The sequence below is a fragment of the Protomyctophum bolini genome (genome assembly GCF_963924005.1).
Source record: "Protomyctophum bolini genome assembly, chromosome: 8".
Classification (NCBI taxonomy): domain Eukaryota; kingdom Metazoa; phylum Chordata; class Actinopteri; order Myctophiformes; family Myctophidae; genus Protomyctophum; species Protomyctophum bolini.
The window spans coordinates 31517955-31535199 of record NC_137869.1 but is presented as its reverse complement, the minus strand read 5'-3'; the positions used below and the strand labels follow the sequence as shown (position 1 = coordinate 31535199).

The following is a 17245-nucleotide window of genomic DNA, read 5'->3' as shown; positions in this document are numbered from 1 at the left end:
TTCTTTCTTTCTTTCTTTCTTTCTTTCTTTCTTTCTCCATCTGCCTATATTTCAGGGGGGGGGGGGGGGGGGGGGGGTCAGACTCCTCACTCGTCTCTTCTCTTTATTCTTCTCAGACATATATGCACACCTGCCCCCTTCCTCCTCTGCGTCTCCTGACATTTGGAGGGGAACAGATGGAAATTGTGGCTGGTTGGGTCAAGCCAGAGCCAGGACGGAGATGGAATTTATCTAACATCGGGGGCCCCCTTGAACGGTACAACTAACAGCCAACTGTGCCCCTGTCTCCCCTGTCGCCACCCAGAAACTGGCCTGGTGACCCTGTCAGCTATGAGTCAGAGAGCCTTTTTCACTCCTTGTTTGGCCTTGTTAATATTCTCATACTACATGACCTTTCTAACTCTAGTCTGACTCCTTGTGTAGTTTCCACACGGTTGAGCCAACACTGTGTACTGTGAGTGTGTAGTCATCAACATACAAACAGGAATTATGTATGCCACCCTAGACGGCACAGATTCAAGTGGAGTGACCATTTCCACAATTGGAGACTGCACAGATTGGCATAATACGTACAGTATGGTGAGACGTTCTGGTATTATTTTTTACTTTGTTATGTTAATTGGGAGTTTCTCATTGCACAAGAGATTATTCTCATATTACCATATACGCCCTTAAAATGTGTCTGTGGGAGGCTAGGGGGCAAAAGAGTGAGCTGAGACTCAAAGTGAAGCCTATAGGGACTCTTGTTGCCAAACCTGCAGCATTGACAGCTGTTATGATAATATAGTTCAACGGATGTACACAGAGATGTCTTACAGTGAAAGGGAGAGAGAATGAGAGTGAGAGACCAACAGAAAAGCTACACGAGGAGAGCCAAATTGTCTTGCCTGACATGCTCACCCCAAGTTGCGTCTTCATCCCATCACCTTGGAAACTTGGTCTCTGCTCAATTTGACGAGCCTTAAATCACTCTCTGCTCTTGCAGGCCGGTGGCAGTGACTGTGAATTTGGCTCTGTTCGATCAACCTCCCCCTCCTGCTGTGTTGTTTCACACAGTGGTAGAGAGCAGCTTTCTTTTCTCAGGATACGGAGGAGCCTTGCGGGGGTCCTTGGCTTTCTTCACCCTTTCAAAGCGTCCGTTGTGTGGGTATGGTGGAGGCTTGCGGCCCCTGCGGCTCTGTGCTGGAGGTATCTTCGTTGTGCCTGCAGGGGGTGTGTGGTCCTGGGGAGCTAAAATATCTGAGCATGCCTTCTCTCCACCCGTCATGTGCTGATAGTCAAAGTCCGTGGGTGGGCTGCTGGGAGAGGGAGGGCAGCCTGATAATGGAGAGAGTGGACTAGCAGATGGGTGGTCACTATGCACTGTCTGATCAGACACCACTTTGGTCTCTATGATGACAGAAGGGCCGAGGGCAGGAGGTTGTGGAGGCATGGGGGAGAGTGGGGAGGAAGGCCCAGGGGACTGAGGCTGAGCACAGGGGCTAGGGAATGCAACGCTGTTTGGATGATGGATGTTGACCGTTAAGGGAGAGAGACCGGGAGTAGGGGGGCGAACAGCAAGAGGACTGCCTGTATGGGAAGAGGATGCCGGGTTTTGAGGTTGAGAAAGACTTCCAGTTCGGATCAACCGAGGAGGGTTCTGGTGATACGAAGGCGGGGCACATCGCTTTAGAGAACACCCGAGTTTACGGGGAAAATTGGGTGTTTTAGTCACTTCTGTCGATAGCACAGTGCCCTGGGTGTGCTGTAACATGCTTAGTGGAGACACGTTTCTGGTATGATTGAGCAGCTGACCTCTGCTGATTGTGGTCAGGTCTGAACTTCCTGGATTTTCTTCCTGGTCTGAGGGCCGCTGGTGAATGCTGCTCACAGTGACGCCACTGGAGCTAGAACTGGAACTGGAGCTACTGTCAGCAGGTGGCTTGGTACGATTTCCTCCTCCTGCTCTTGTTTCTCCTGCCAGCTCCACCTCATCTAGGTCAATAGTTGAGGTCAGATAGTCAATCTGTTCCACCACCTGGAAGACAAAGGATGGATGGGGATACAGTGATGGAGCAGTAACTAGGTAGCACGCTGGTTGAGCTATGAACTCCAGTTCTGTGTCACCGGGAGACAAACAGATGCCTCGTCATGGCATTATGGATGAGTTATCCAGCGTCTTAAACGATACCACCAAAGCACAGAATTGAAACCAATTTCCAGTTCTTTCAAAGGAACGGTAGCTTTGCCAGCAGATTTGTTCACAAAATACTATAACCTACAGACTGAATCCTCTGTTTTCTAGAGAATTTCCTTTAGGTGATCAACCTTTTAACCAGACAAATATTTTCAAACTGACATGAAGTCAAATGATATCGGCTTGAAAAGACATAACTTATCATGCTACCCAATGGATGCATTCTGTGGATTTATAACAAAAAGATTCATATTGGCCTATAAAGGTGTGTGGAATATAAAGGCTGGCATACAGAGTTTAGGTGCATTTCTTCCACACATCCCTGGATACTAGGGAGACAGGTCATACATCATGCACAGGCGCACACATACTAGATATACACACATTTAAATGAGTGCACAGTAATGCATGAGAGTATGCAAAACAACCAGTGCACACACAATACAGAATGATGCCATGAAGGTTCAGTGGGGCAGGTGGACACACACACTCACTCATGTGCGCGCACACACACACACACACACACACACACACACACACACACACACACACACACACACACACACACACACACACACACACACACACGCACGCACACAAACACACACGCACACGTTGATGGAAGCTGGAGAGATTGGAGAAAATTACACTGGGGAAAATGTTTGACCTATCTCTCCACCTGCTCTATGTGAACAGATAAATCCTCCTCGCTCCCTGCTGGAACAAATGAATTATTATTTTGTTCTCTGTGCTCAACAACAACCTCACTGATGTCAAAGACGACCTGGATTGTCCTTTTTTATTAAGGTTTTTCTGTTGTTGTTGTTGTTGTTGTTGTTGTTGTCGTCATCGTTTCATTTCTTTATATTACTTTGAAAGTACACTGAATATGCACATGAAGTGTCTGCGGGCAGGTGGCTGTTTGTTAGTCGTCAGAGATAAAAGAGAAAAAAATATGTCTGCATTTCAGCTTCATGCTCCCAAGTGTGTTTATTAAAAAAACAACGCTCTGACCCCTCAGGTCTTCTTCAAGTTGTTGGGCCTCGAGGAAGAGGAGGCCGAAGAGATGAGAAATACTTTAATCAAGCTTTGGGGAACAAGGAGTTGTACGACTCAGCCTCCCTTTTATCTCTGTGTTGTTTTTGGTCTCTCTCATTTTTTGTTTCATTAAGATATAATTCACATTAATCTTGACTCCCCATCTTTTCAAAATGCTTTAGTATGAATAATAGCTGAAGTGTTAGCTCATGCAACAGAATAATAAAACGTAGAAATAAATAGACGGCTCATCCTCTTTTGATCATTCCTGAATGTCCTGAAGACCTTCCACAATGTTTGCTCTTTATTCAGTGTAATATTATTTCTTGAAAAAATAACCTATAGTATATCAAACAGTCTGATGATGAGGTTACCACCTCAAGCTAAACCAGCCCTGCAGATGCAGATCAAATGCTGGGGAGCTAGAGCCCATGATTTACGTGTGCACGTTTACGGGATGAGGAATATGAGGCAGAGATGCTTAGCCATGAATGGATTATAAAAAGGATTGGATCTAGCCATCTGTCTAGAAGGAGGGCGGTTGGAGAAAAAGAAAGGGAAAATGGAGGGAGAAGTGTGTGTGTGTGTGTGTGTGTGTGTGTGTGTGTGTGTGCATTCGTGTGTGCATTCGTGTGTGCGTGCGTGCGTGTGTATGTGAGAGAGAGAGAGAGAGAGAGAGAGGGGGGGGTGGGGGGTCAGAAGCACACAGACAGTGCCTACTGCTTTGGCTAATGTTGGACAGCATTATCACATCAACCACTGAGAAGTCACTGTAAATGGAGCATCACATCAAGTGCCACGTCCACGTATATGAAAATTGTGTGATGAATTGTCACCCGTGTCGCTGTGGTGCAGACTCACAGATTATGCTGGATAGTTAGAGTGATGGCTCACATGAAGTGGGCCTCCTGTAGTGCTGTTTCAGAACAGTAATGGCAACCTATAATATTGTAGTAATTTAACTTTTTAATGCATGTAATTCTGAGGTCACAATCTCTAGCTTGCACTGTTTTATGAAAGTGTACAGGCCCCTAGCTGCCTGGGGGTTCCTTTGGCATACGCTTTTCCAGCAAGGTTAAGAAAAGTGGTTCAATTAAATTCATGTGAAATGATAACACAACCAAATATTTATTCTCTCTGCCTCTAGAGATGCTGTATAAATCATACATTGTTGTTTGGCTGAGTCCTGGGAAGAATATCGACGTGAATACTGATTTTCACTGGGTGAACTATTGTTTCAGAAGATGACATTAGGCAACATAAAAGGGATATGAGACAGACATTACACCACTTATCAAGATGCTGGGATCTCTTTATCTCTTTGATCGTATGAGCTGCGCTTATCACAGTCTTCACAGTCAATATCACTGTTACCTCTCTCATTTCCTGGTGGACGTCCTTCAGTGCTCCTAGAACGTGCTCCAAATTATCCACCACTCGTTTAATCTGATTCCGGACCGCCTTTCTGCTGCACCTTGGTCCTGACAAGCCAGCATCCTTTGCAGTAGTTTGTGGCTCACCTCCGCTGGTCGGCCTGGTACGGACACATGTCTGCCTCTGGCACTGGGTCACAATGTGCTCTGAGCTGGGTCTGGGTCTCCTGGGGCCTCGTAGAATTCTGTTACGGTTTACTCCATCACAAGGCGTGTCAGTGGAGAAGATGTCTCCATTCTGCTTGCTCGGGTCTCTCTGGCCCTGGGAGTCCCCACTCAGTTCTTTGGGGTGGCTGAGACTGGAGCCAAATCCCTGCCGCCTGTCTATTATTCCCTGTGTGTCGAGCCAGCCAGACAATTGCGAGTCTGGTTTGTGGTGGGTGTAGCTGTCGTAGTGCCACGGCTTCTCCCTCCCCTCCTCTGCGCACACCACAACAGGTGTCTTAAAGTTTTCCACCTGACCTTTGAACTCTCCTGGAGATGCAGGAACGTGAACAGGAGTCAAAGGCTGCACATGCTTCCTAACCAAGGGGCCGGCTCTGTCTGTCTGGGAATGAAGGAGGTTAAAGTGGCTGCGATGGTTGCTGACAGTGGAGCGTTCAGAGTAATTGTCCTGGACAGAGGTAGAGCTGTGGTCCAGACCTTGAGGCTGGTCCCCTGGGCTTGCCACTATGTCTGGGTCTCTATCAAGCTCTGGAGACTGGCTCCATTTAGCTGGACTGGCCTCTCTCTTACCCACTTTCTCAGGCAGTATGCTGTGTGCTCTCAACATTTCAGGCAGCCTCCTGGCGAGTCTCACACCGTTACACCTAAGCTCTCCTTTTTTCCCTTTTTCCTTTCCCTGGATCAGCTCCCTGGAAAAGAATCCGATCCCCTTGGTTCGTTCCAGTGGGGCGAGGTTTTCGCGGGGCTCGCCGGCAGTGCACTTGTACGATCTGTTGAGCCCCAGGTCACTGGGGCGGTGGGGCTTCAAACCGTTGCGGAACCAGGGCAAGAAGTGAGAGGTGTGGGGCTTATTGAAGCCTCCACGTTCCCCAAGTCCCGGATCCCTGCTGTCCGAGAACATGACAGAAGCTATCCAGAGGCTTCACAGGATGAAGAGGAATACGAGGAAGTAGAACACTCCTGAAGGTGAGAGATCTTCCTCCTCTTTCTCCACAAGCCCCTTCTCAACTTTGCCATCAACATAAACTGTTGTCATTGATCTTTCTATCTTTAAATCCTATGTCTTTCTCTTTTGCCTCTCTCCACTTCTCTCTCAATCTCTCTCCCAAAAGTTTCATCTGTTTCTTCCCCCTCCTGAGCTCAGCTCCAGCTTATCCACCCACTCATGTTCCCGTCCGAGGCTGTACCTGACTGTTTTCCTTTCTTTTCCCGTCCTCTCCTGGTTCTCCTTCTGGCTTTATTCTCTCCGTTGTCCTTGTTGTAGGTAGCAGCGGTGCTTGTGAGTCCCTCACTCCCCTTCTCTGTGTGTCTGTCCTTAAAGCTGTCGAGGGCCTTTCCCTCTCGCTCCGTCTCCCTCTCTCTCTCCTTGCCTGCGTCTCTCTGGCTCAGTAGCAGTGGCACGCTGCTTCCTGTCTCTGCCTCTGCCTCTGCCTCTCCCTCTCTCTCTCTGTCTCAGTCACTCTTGCTCGCCCCCCCCCGCCCTCCTGCACTGCGCCGTACTGCTCTCTTCTCTCTATTTCTCCCACCCACTCCCTCTCACTGCCGTAACTCCCTCTCTCTATTTCCCTCCTCTCTCCCCATCTCTATCTATCTGTTTTTCCCCATCACTCTATCCCCCTGCCCTGCCTCCCTCATGCTCATTCCCTCTCTCTTCTGCCCACTTTTTCCCCACTCTTTCCCTCTTCTCTCTTTCTCTCTCCGTCGCTCCCTCGTGTCTTCTCTGTGATCCGTCCTGCTGTATCCTTTCTCCCTCTCTCTCCCACCCTCCCTTTTTGTCAGGGAGAGCAACTGAACTTCAATCAAGATGCCAGTGTTATTAATCCCTGGTTAGTAGCCCCCCCCTACTACCCCCCCCCAGCTCTCATCTGATTATTCCTTTTCTGGCTCAGCTCCTCACAATTAAATGCTGCCTAGGATAAAAGAGAGTTGCTTTGAGAGGAGTTTGCGAGGTGGAGGGCGGTGGGAGGCGTGGTGAAGGGGGCACATAATTGCAACTTGTACTGTATAAGAACAGAGATCAGCGCTAGTTTTACAGACACTTGAACCCGCCCAGCTGCGAAAAACAGCCTGCCTGCGAGACGACTCTCCTTGGCCCATTGTGACTGTCAGCAAAACCGTGTCAACGTGTACTGTGTACTGTGTATGCCCCGTTGTTTTGGCCATCTTATTTTCTGCTGCATTCCCGCATCTACCATTTGTTCCAATTATGCGGAGACAGCTCCTATTTTGGGGTTTCTCATTCATATTCCACTTCTTGGCTGTCTGGATTAGATTTAGTCTGACAAGCCCATGTACACCTGCCAGTTGTGTTTCTGCTCTGTCCCCACCCTGCATGGAGAATGAAACCATGGTGAACCTGCCAGAGACAACCGGGGACTGCCCATAATAAGTCCCACATCCTAGTCCGACCTGCGTGGCCGGTTAAGACCGAGGTTAGGTTTGGGATAGTGTTAGTAATGGGTCGGTGGAAATATGACTTAACTCAGGGACTCAGAGGGGATCTCGTGGATAATATGATTTCGTCAGGTCAGCTTGATCTGGTCTGCATAAGGAAATAAGTAGAAGTAATAGAATAATATAATTAATAGGTGGAGTAATAGTGTAATAGAGTATATGTGCATTACTAATCATCTGCGTTTTTGTTCACACGCACGCACACGAGCACACACACACACACACACACACACACACACACACACACACACACACACACACACACACACACACACACGCACGCACGCATGTCTTTCAGTGAACACATCTGCATGTCTAAACGTCTCCTCAACGCAACTGATGCATGTCAGACTGAATCAGACTGAACAGATACCCACTAATAAAGCTTGTCACAGATGTTGCACATATTGACAAACCAACACACACTTTGACAAACCACAAACCACATTGATCTGTAGTAAGTCATCCAAAATCAGGGCATTACTAAAATAGAACACATTATAGTTCTTAACCACTTCATGTTATATATTATATTCTGGGGGAAGATTACCCAAAAATAGGAGGGTAGCTCTTTTCTTTTTTTTTGGTGTAGAGGGAAAAAGTACAAAGCCAATTCAGTTACAATTTATTAAGTCTAGGGTTTAAGTGATGAAAAGAAAAAGCAAGTTAGCGAGATTGTGTATGCACTGTGCACGTACTGTATGTCTCTCTCTGTGTGTGTGTGTGTGTGTGTGTGTGTGTGTGTGTGTGTGTGTGTGTGTGTGTGTGTGTGTGTGTGTGTGTGTGTGTGTGTGTGTGTGTGTTGATTCAAGTATCACTGTTCACTATAGTTCGTAGCTGTTACTCCTTAGTGACTGGAAATTACAGTTCAACTGATGTATAATTATTAATTAGACATTTTTACAATGCTGGAAATAATAGCTAATTACAATAAGCAGGTAAGGTAATCAATGATAGAGGCTATTCAGATTATAGACTGCAAATTAACATAAATTGTCCCCTTGACTTTCATTCACTTACGAGGAAAATTAACATATTGGCTACCGAATGTAATAATTTTATATATTACTGAGTTGGTGTGATCCAATGGATAACACAGTGATTAGAATTTTAAGCAGGTAATTTAATGTAGCCACCGTATAAAACAACTGTGTGTGTGTGTGTGAGGGAATCTTGGACCTTGGCCCATATGCACCTCTTTAAAATTCTCAGCTTTCAAAACAATCAGCCACCCACTGTGCGAGTTCCATAAATAACGCGGCAGAGAAACAGAACAGTTGCTCATTTTAAAGTCAATGTGGACTAATGAGATCCTGTCGCAGCTGCTGTTCATCTAACACTTGCGTAGGTAGTGGTAGCTGATCCACCAGACCAGTTGCCTCCACTCCATCCATTGTTTCTATATTAACTGTACACAACTAGACGTGTAACGCCATGCAAAAAAATAAAAGACATTGGTGTTACACAAACAAATGTGACCCATAAAATTAGGTCATGGCAGTCCGCCTACCCATCATGCACCTCAGCACCTGAAACCCAACATGCATTGCACTGCATGACGCGCGTGTCATGTAATCGGGCCGTAGCCAATCGGAAGAAAGAATTTACTATGAAAACCTGCATTTCCCATTCGTTCGTTGCGTCACCTATGCCTCCATATATGGTCACGCCTTGTGGCATGACGCATCGTGACATCACGCCTCCATATATGGTCACGCCTCATGACATCAAGCTTCCATATATGGTTACGCCTCGTGACATCACGCCATGCAGGTGATGATCCAGTCTTCTCCATATATGGCTATCCAGGGTTTGATGAGGTCAGTGTCGTGATCTTCATATATGGAGATCCAGGTGATGATAGTCACCTCATGATGTCATGAGGTGTGACCATATATGGAGGCGTGATGTCATGAGGCGTGACCAATGACCATATATGGAGGCGTGATGTCACAAGGCGTGACCATATATAGAGGCATGGGTGATGCAATGAACGAACAAACGGGAAATGCTGGTTCTCATAGTAATACCTTCATCTGGTAGCAAGTAGCCAATCAGTTCCAGCCACAGCTGTCACAATGGCCACCCTGAAAAGACAGAATGCCCAAACAAAATAAATTAAGTTTAAGGCCTAAGGTTTACCACACCAAATGTCCCGTTAAGGCCTAAGGTTTACCACACCAAATCCACCAAATGTCTAACGATGCCTAACAATCATAACTAAAGTTAATTCATTTATGCCTAATCTTCTAGTAGTCTAATCTAGTGACAATCCACAACAGGTGTCACTATTGTTGAGAGACAGACATACAGAGAGAGAGAGAGAGAGAGAGAGAGAGAGAGACTGCGTAGATACAGTACATGAGCCGTAAGTACAAAATACAAAACCAGTCATTTAACTAATCACGCCACTCTGCACTTTCTCTCACTTCCTTTCCTCCTCCATGCTCTCATTTCCTCTCCTTCTGCCTGCATCCCTGCAGGGCAAATGGGTTTCACACAGCAGGGCTTTCGGCCACTGCAAGTGTTTTTCAGAACTACTACTGGAGGAGGCGGAAACGAGAGATACACCAATGTATACAGAGTATATTTGAATTTCATGTGCAAAGACTGACCAAATTTAATTCTATATTTTAAAGTATATGTTTTACCCTGGACATGCACGTCTACAATATATTTTGCCATGGCAGAGAGACAGAGAGAGCATGTAGCCTCCACCCTGTCGTTTTCAGCTACATCTAGGCTGCCTGTCCATTGAGAACCAGCGTGTGTGTGTGTGTGTGTGTGTGTGTGTGTGTGTGTGTGTGTGTGTGTGTGTGTGTGCTTGCACAACTTTGTAGCCACTGCAGATAGAGTATCCCGACACAGTTTCCCCAAGCAGAGACATCAGACACAGAGAGAGCACACGTGAGAGAGAGAGGATAGCACACCATTGAATGGCTTACATAACTCACTGGTAGAGATGGATCTGCATGTACCCCTTTGAATGATGATACCCCACGTCTCTGTCAAAAGCTCTGTGCAAAATGGCTTTTTAGTTACAGTGTGAATGCCTCTGGGGTGCGTGCTAATTTTACATTGTGCCTCGGACAGCAGAAACGCCTGGGTGTAGACTGTAGACTAGAGTGTGTATGTGGCATGTGCATATAGATACATACACACATGTGTGTGTGTATGTGTGTGTGTGTGTGTGTGTGTGTGTGTGTGTGTGTGTGTGTGGGGGGGGGTCTTACAGTGAAAAGTGTTGGTTGATATAAATGGAAGTGAAAATGAAGGTTCCGATTCTGTCCACTGTGGTGGGGAACATTTTCAGGGCCGAGGAGGCACAGCTTGTTCTTCTAACAGTGACACAGTGTCTCATGCCCTCTCATACGTATATGTTTGTTTTTGCTTTTGGGTTCCTCTCCAGTCTCCACCATATGCCTTTCATCCTTGAATAACATGTCAGTCAGGTGTTCCCCGAGGATTCTTGAGCAAGAGACATAACAGAGGCGGGAAATAGCACGCGTGTGATGACAGAGAGAGAGAGACAGACAGATAGACAGACAGACAGAGAGTGAGTGAGATAACAAGATATGCGGGGGACACAAGAAAGAACAAAAGACACAAGTCTAATAGATCAGCTATTTCCGGCGAGCGGCACGTTATAGGACAAAGTATAAATTACGCAGCAGAGAAAGTCAAGTGCAGAAAAGAGTGTAAGAGAAAAGGAGTTTTAAAAGACTTCCGAGTTGCAGTTAGACTTAGCTATAAAAAAAATAGAAAAGTTAGACATAGCCGTGCTTGCTGGAGGGGAGAGCACCTTTACGCATACAAGATGAGAGACGATGTGAAGAGACTACAGAGTAACGCCAACATTTAAAGGCTTCCATGTTAGTTTAACACAGAGTGTAAAAATTGACCATGAAGGGGTATATATAATATACTCAGGGTTTTACTGTGTTCTCAAGCAGATAACCTGCATGAGATTGGAACTGATGAGATAAAGCAACGCACAAAACAAAAACCTTGTTGATGCCGTTTGAAAATTCAACACAGGTTTCATATAAACTGGTTTCCATTTTTTCTCACAGTGCATATGGCCTAATCAGATTCAGAGTGTATACTATAGCCTGCACAATGCAATGCTGGACCGCCGCAGATGAATTTCCATAGAAATAAGTTACAGCATCAAAGTGTCTCACCTGACCGTATCATACTGTAATAATAACATGCTTTGCATGTGTGAGAACGACAGATCACTTATTCTCACAAGATACAAGAGACACTGTTTCAGAATTTCAGAATTCTGCTCAGGATCTATAAACTTCTAATTTATATACAGAGATAGGTCAATAAATTAAAGTTGCTGTGCAGGATTTGTCTGAAAATAGAAAGGGGCTATCATAGAAAAGTATTAACATTCTTTCTTTCTTTTCCAATGCCACTATGCTTTTGACTGCAGCTTTTAGTAAAATGTCTTACTAAAAGACATGTTATGCCATTGATATAGATAGAAATAGCGCTGTGGGGCATGATGGGTTTTGAATACAGCAGCTTCTGTTTGAACACAATGCAATATGCTTTATTCTTGGTGCAATAATGGTAAATAAGAGAAGAAAAAACTAAGTACATGGTTGTTGTTAGCCATGTCGATAAACAGGTTTCCGTATTATGCCCTTCCAAATTGCCCGCAGTACTGGTCTATGAAATTGCAGTTCAATTTAAACCTATTTTGTGACACTGTTATATAACATAAATTAAGGATTACCCTTCCCAGCACATTTCCTAATGTATACAGTCCGGCAGAGAACATTACATTTCCCTGCAAGAATCATCGCTTTGTCATCTTTGTTCCACTGACTCAAATTAAAGGTTCCGGGTGGTGTTTTTTCACATTTGGTTTCACTTACTTACTGTGCGCAATCCATCATTGTCAAATGCAAAAGTACAAAATAATAGTAGTACTGTAGATACTGTAGGGCCCATGCACTGAAGTAGACATAGAATACTGGACCACTATTGTAGGCTATACGGTGCTGCGTTGCTACTCGCCCATTGGGCCATGGCTCTTTAGTCGACTGGTAACGTAAGTGCCTGCAGAATGGGGAACCCGGGTTCGCCTCCCGGGCAACTCAGGCGAGGCTACATTGGTGGTAGCGGTGTGTATGGGTAACCTCTGCATGTTTGTTCCCTGTCGGCATAGACCTTAACTCTAGTAGTCAACAGTCTCCCTGGGGCGGAGGTCCCCCCAGTCAGTCGAGTTGAGCTCCTGGCTGGCGCGCGCGGACGCGCTTCCAGGTGGTGGGGACGACTGTAGGCTATACGGTGCTGCGTTGTTACTCGCCCATTGAGCCATGGCTCTTTAGTCGACTGGTAACGTACTTGCCTGGGGAATGGGGAACCCAGGTTCGCCTGCCGGCCGAGGCTACACTATCACCATTGTCACCCTGTATCAATGAGCAGCATTTCGGGAGCGGTCAGAAGCACTGGAGTAGAAAAACAGGACTAGGCTGGTCAAAACCTAGTATTCGGCTAGATTGCATAATGGTATTGTATAATCCTATATTAAAATGGCCTTGTGGGTGTGAAGCGAAGCGGGGTGTGGTTATAAGCACAAGCCGTATAAACAGAGTTTAGAATGTTGCATCCCAGGCGCGACCCAGTTTTCTGCCCCACGAAGGGAGGGGCTGGAAGGTGAGCTCATCACCTCCAGTCTATAAAGCCCTGGTCTTCTATTGCCGCATTGTCAGATTGTTGAACAACGACAGTGGTAGTAGTATGATTCTAGCTAGTAAACTGTAGTGATGTGACTGTCAGTATTCCTAGTGATTTCGTTTTTGCATGTTGGATTTTGCCTGTATCTGAAGCTAACAACGAATCGATGCACGCCTGGATTAAGAACTACCTCACACTGAGGCCACAGTGTGTCCGGCTAAAAGGATGCCACTCCGACGTGGTAATGGGAAGCACTGGAGTACCATTCCTGTTCACCATCTACACTTCTGACTTCAGCTTCAAAGACAGGAACATACCATCTCCAGAAGTTCTCAGATGACTCCTCCATTGTGGGTTGTATCACTGAGGACAATGACACAGAGTACAGAGGTGTGGTGGAGAACTTCAAACAAAATCACCTTCTTCTGAACATCAAGAAGACCAAAGAGCTGGTGATAGACACCAGGCGGAGCAAAAGGACGACCCCAGTACCCATCACCATCCAGTACCCATCACCATCCAGTACCCATCACCATCCCATCACCATCCAGTACCCATCACCATCCAGTACCCATCACCATCCAGGGGGAAGAGGATGACATTGTGGACTCCTACAAGTTCCTCTGTGTCCACCTGAACAAACACCTGGATTGGAGAGACAACACGGAGACTGTCTACAAAAAGGGACAGAGCAGACTGTATCTCCTGAGGAGGCTCCTTTAATGTGTGTAGCAGGCTACCGAAAATGTTTCATCAGTCCATTGTAGCCAGCGTTCTGTTTTATGCAGTGGTATGCTGGGGTGGGGGTATTAAGGCCTGGAAGCTGAACAAGCTGAACAAGATCACAAAGAAGGCCATGCAGTTCTGTGGTGGGCCTCAGGATGGAGGGGCTGCAGTCAGTCGCAGACAGGAGAATTAGGGACAAACTGATCTCCATGCTGGCTAACCCCTCCCATCCACTCTATGGTGACTTGCAGGCTAAGAGAGAGCACCTTTAGTCGTAGGCTCACCTTCCCTCCGAGAATGAACATAGAGCGGTATAGACTCTCCTTCCTGCCAACCGCCATATACAACACATAATAACTTTCTCCCCCAATGCTGGTCCTGTGTCTGAGGGTTTTGGTCTCTGATTATTATTATTAAATTTATTTTATTGGTTTTTCTACACACAAGACATACATACTATACATATATACACCACTAGACTACACATAAGCATACAATACATTAAGAACACCTTGAGAAAAATAGATTAATACTATAGAAAAGACAGAAATAAAGGACCAAAACAGACACACAATAAAATAAGTAAAAGAAAAGTATGGTAGCTGGTAATAAGGTCATATCATATTGCATCACATTACATTGCTCTTTTTGTGTCCAATGTGTTTTCTGTTTGTCTGTTTATTTTTACATTTTACATTATGCTGCTGTAACGTATCAATTTCCCTGCGGGGATAATAAAGTACATCTCATCTCATCTCTCTCTCTCTCCTCTGCTCCACCTCAGATCTCACCTGCCTGCTCGCTTCCTGTCTAGTGTCTACTTGCCTGGCTGTTGCTCTGCTCTGCCTGCCGACCACCTTTCCCTCCTCATTCATTCCAAGTTTGTTTGAACTTTGAACACCCTTGAACTTTAGAACATTGTCTGCATTTGGGTCCGGCGGTTTTAGTACTGTGACACCCATCAGCTTTGTGGGTAGGTCAAGCATCGCCTGATGTATTGCTCTGATCAGTGCTACTACATTGTCAGGCTGCAAAACAGTCTGGGCGGTGACATGTCATTGTTCCGACCTCCCGTTAGCCCGACCGATTACTAGGCCCCTTTTCCACTAGCAAGGTGGAACCAGAACTTTCCAGAACCTGAATTTTTTTAGTTCTGGGTTTGTTTCCACAGCGCACAGCGCGGTACGGCACGGTTTCAGACCAGGTTCTCAGAACCTTTTTTCGGCCCTGCTTTTGAGGTAGTACTAACACTGAGTTCTGGGAACCTATGGGCGGGGCCAGCAGCGCTGCTGCTCTCGATTGGTTGAGCTGAGGTGACAACACGGAGGAGACCGGAGCGAGGAGAAGGCTAGCGCACAAATTGTTTGCTTGCAGTTTGTTTTCTACAGCTAACAGCTATAGGCTAACTGCAGAGAGGGGTGTGTGTGTGTGTGTGTGTGTGTGTGTGTGTGTGTGTGTGTGTGTGCGCGCACGCGTGCGAGAGAGCCATGATCTATTCTAAATTGTGAGAACAGAAGCACAGTATTATGAGGCTAATGCTACTGGAGAGTCTATTGTTTTATACCCGAGCAAGGCATTAGGCATATCATTACTAGAAATGTGCTGTACACAATACTACACATTGGAAGAATTAAATTCAACTAGCACAACGGTTAAATGATTTGTATTTGCACATTTCTTGATATTGACATTACAACTGGACTGGATGTTATGGCACAATTTGCTCAATCTGCTCAAGAGACTGACACTATAATTGCAACCCACACTCATGTTAAATGCTATATTAAAAAGGTGGGTTATCATTCAGCATCATATGAGCTTTACGAGATATTATTTTCTCTTGCAGTTTAAGCAAAAATATTCTAGACAGGTAAAGGTTGGAGAACGTTACTGGTCTGATGCATTTAAAACGGGTGTTTTACTGTTTTCCCACTCCCCACATGGAAAGGAAATGTTCATATTATTGGTTTAGAAAAGTACAATAAAGCAAATAAATTTGAAAATAGACAATCTACAAGCTCACATGTGTCTCATCGAGCTTGTAGATTGTCTATTTTCAAATGGCCGAAATGTATTTAAGTACAATACTATATACATAGCTACTTTCCACCACTGTTGAATAACAACCATTCATTATTTAAACATAAATATCTCTGTATTGCGGGACCCCCCCAGACGTGCCAAGGGGGGGTCCGTGCCGGCCGAGCTACTCAGCTCAGGGGGGGGGGGGGGGGGGGGGGGGCAGACTTAACAGTTCTTGGAAACATAATGGAAACAGAAGCAGAACTTGGTTCTGGAACTTCACAGGTTCCTGGTAGTTCTGGGATCTGGAAAGTTCTAGTTCTGGTTCTTGTTCCACCCCATAGTGGAAAAGAGGCCTTACACTAACACTATCCCAAACCCTAACCTCAGTCTTAACCCTTAAGACTGCGGTCGTGTGGCCACAAGTGGTAAATAGCTTGCGCAGAGCCGGAATTGGGGAGATTACTACTCAAGTACTTCCGTTTTCCCCGCTCGCAGACGCAGAACCTCGGATGTCTGATCAGCACAACGGACAGCGACGTAGTTTTGGAGAAAAGAGCCAGAGAAGATCCTAATTATAACAGTAGTCTACGCATGCATGTGGGGGAGAGCAAGGCGTTGCCTAGCAACCGGGTCAGGGCTAAAAGTTGGTTTTGATGTATTTGTAGTAAAACATATTCTCTCCCCATCAATGGCGTTTAATGTTTTTTTTTTTTTTTTTTTTTTATCCCACGATTTTGTAACCCAGTTTTCTTTTCACCCAGTGCCAATTATCTAATGTAATCCTGGGCGCTACACTTCCTCTGCCAACCTGGGGGGGCAGCGGACTGACCTCATGCCTCCTTCTATGCATGAGGAGTCCAAGCTGCTTCTTTTCACCTGACAGAGGGGAATTTCCCCGGCCGGACGTAGCGCGTGGAACGTTTAATGTTTTGATGTTTAATTTATATTATATTTAGCGGAATTCTGACATCATTTCTCCATTCATTGTCAATGGCAAATCTTGAGACGGGCGGGGACAAGATCTAGCGAACATTTGACCGGAATTCCCCTTTCAATGTCAATGGCAAATCTTGAGACAAGTGTGGGGAAAAAGGTGTTTATAAGAGGCCCCTTAAAAACTTGTTAATGACATTCAATGTTTGTGTTTGTGTTATAAACCTATGTAATTCACATGTACTGTATAGCTTTTGTTTTTCTTTTCCTGACCTTCTGATGTATTGTGATGTTTTTCTATATGATATTGTGTTACTCGACGACACTGAAAATTAGTTTAAGTATTAGAATAAATAAAACTTGAATGAATGAACGAATGAATGTTTGCACACACACTCAAAACTGGCCATTCATTGTCAATGGCATTAGAAATAGCCAAAAGAAAAAGATGATGCCTATGCCCGTAGTCTATGCCATATCCGTCCCACAAATGACAAGGGTTCAGCTCACTAAATATTTGAAAAAAGTCTGTGTATGTCTGTGTCAGACTGCCACAACAGCTGCATTCGCTTCCCGCGTTCGCACGTCTTGTTTACTG

General features: G+C 45.5%; 1 protein-coding gene across 1 annotated transcript; it reads right to left on the bottom strand.

The window, feature by feature from the left end:
* Positions 1–1048: 1048 nt before the first annotated feature.
* Positions 1049–6127, bottom strand: LOC308320200 (uncharacterized protein; the record flags this gene model as incomplete). The annotated part of the gene is made up of 2 exons (XM_080770518.1): positions 4589–6127; positions 1049–2017 (listed from the first exon to the last, which is right to left on the bottom strand). Exons 1-2 carry the CDS (start codon positions 5711–5713, stop codon positions 1049–1051), a joined length of 2094 nt encoding a protein of 697 aa, XP_080626644.1. The 5' UTR covers positions 5714–6127.
* Between the last annotated feature and the right edge of the window lie 11118 nt (positions 6128–17245).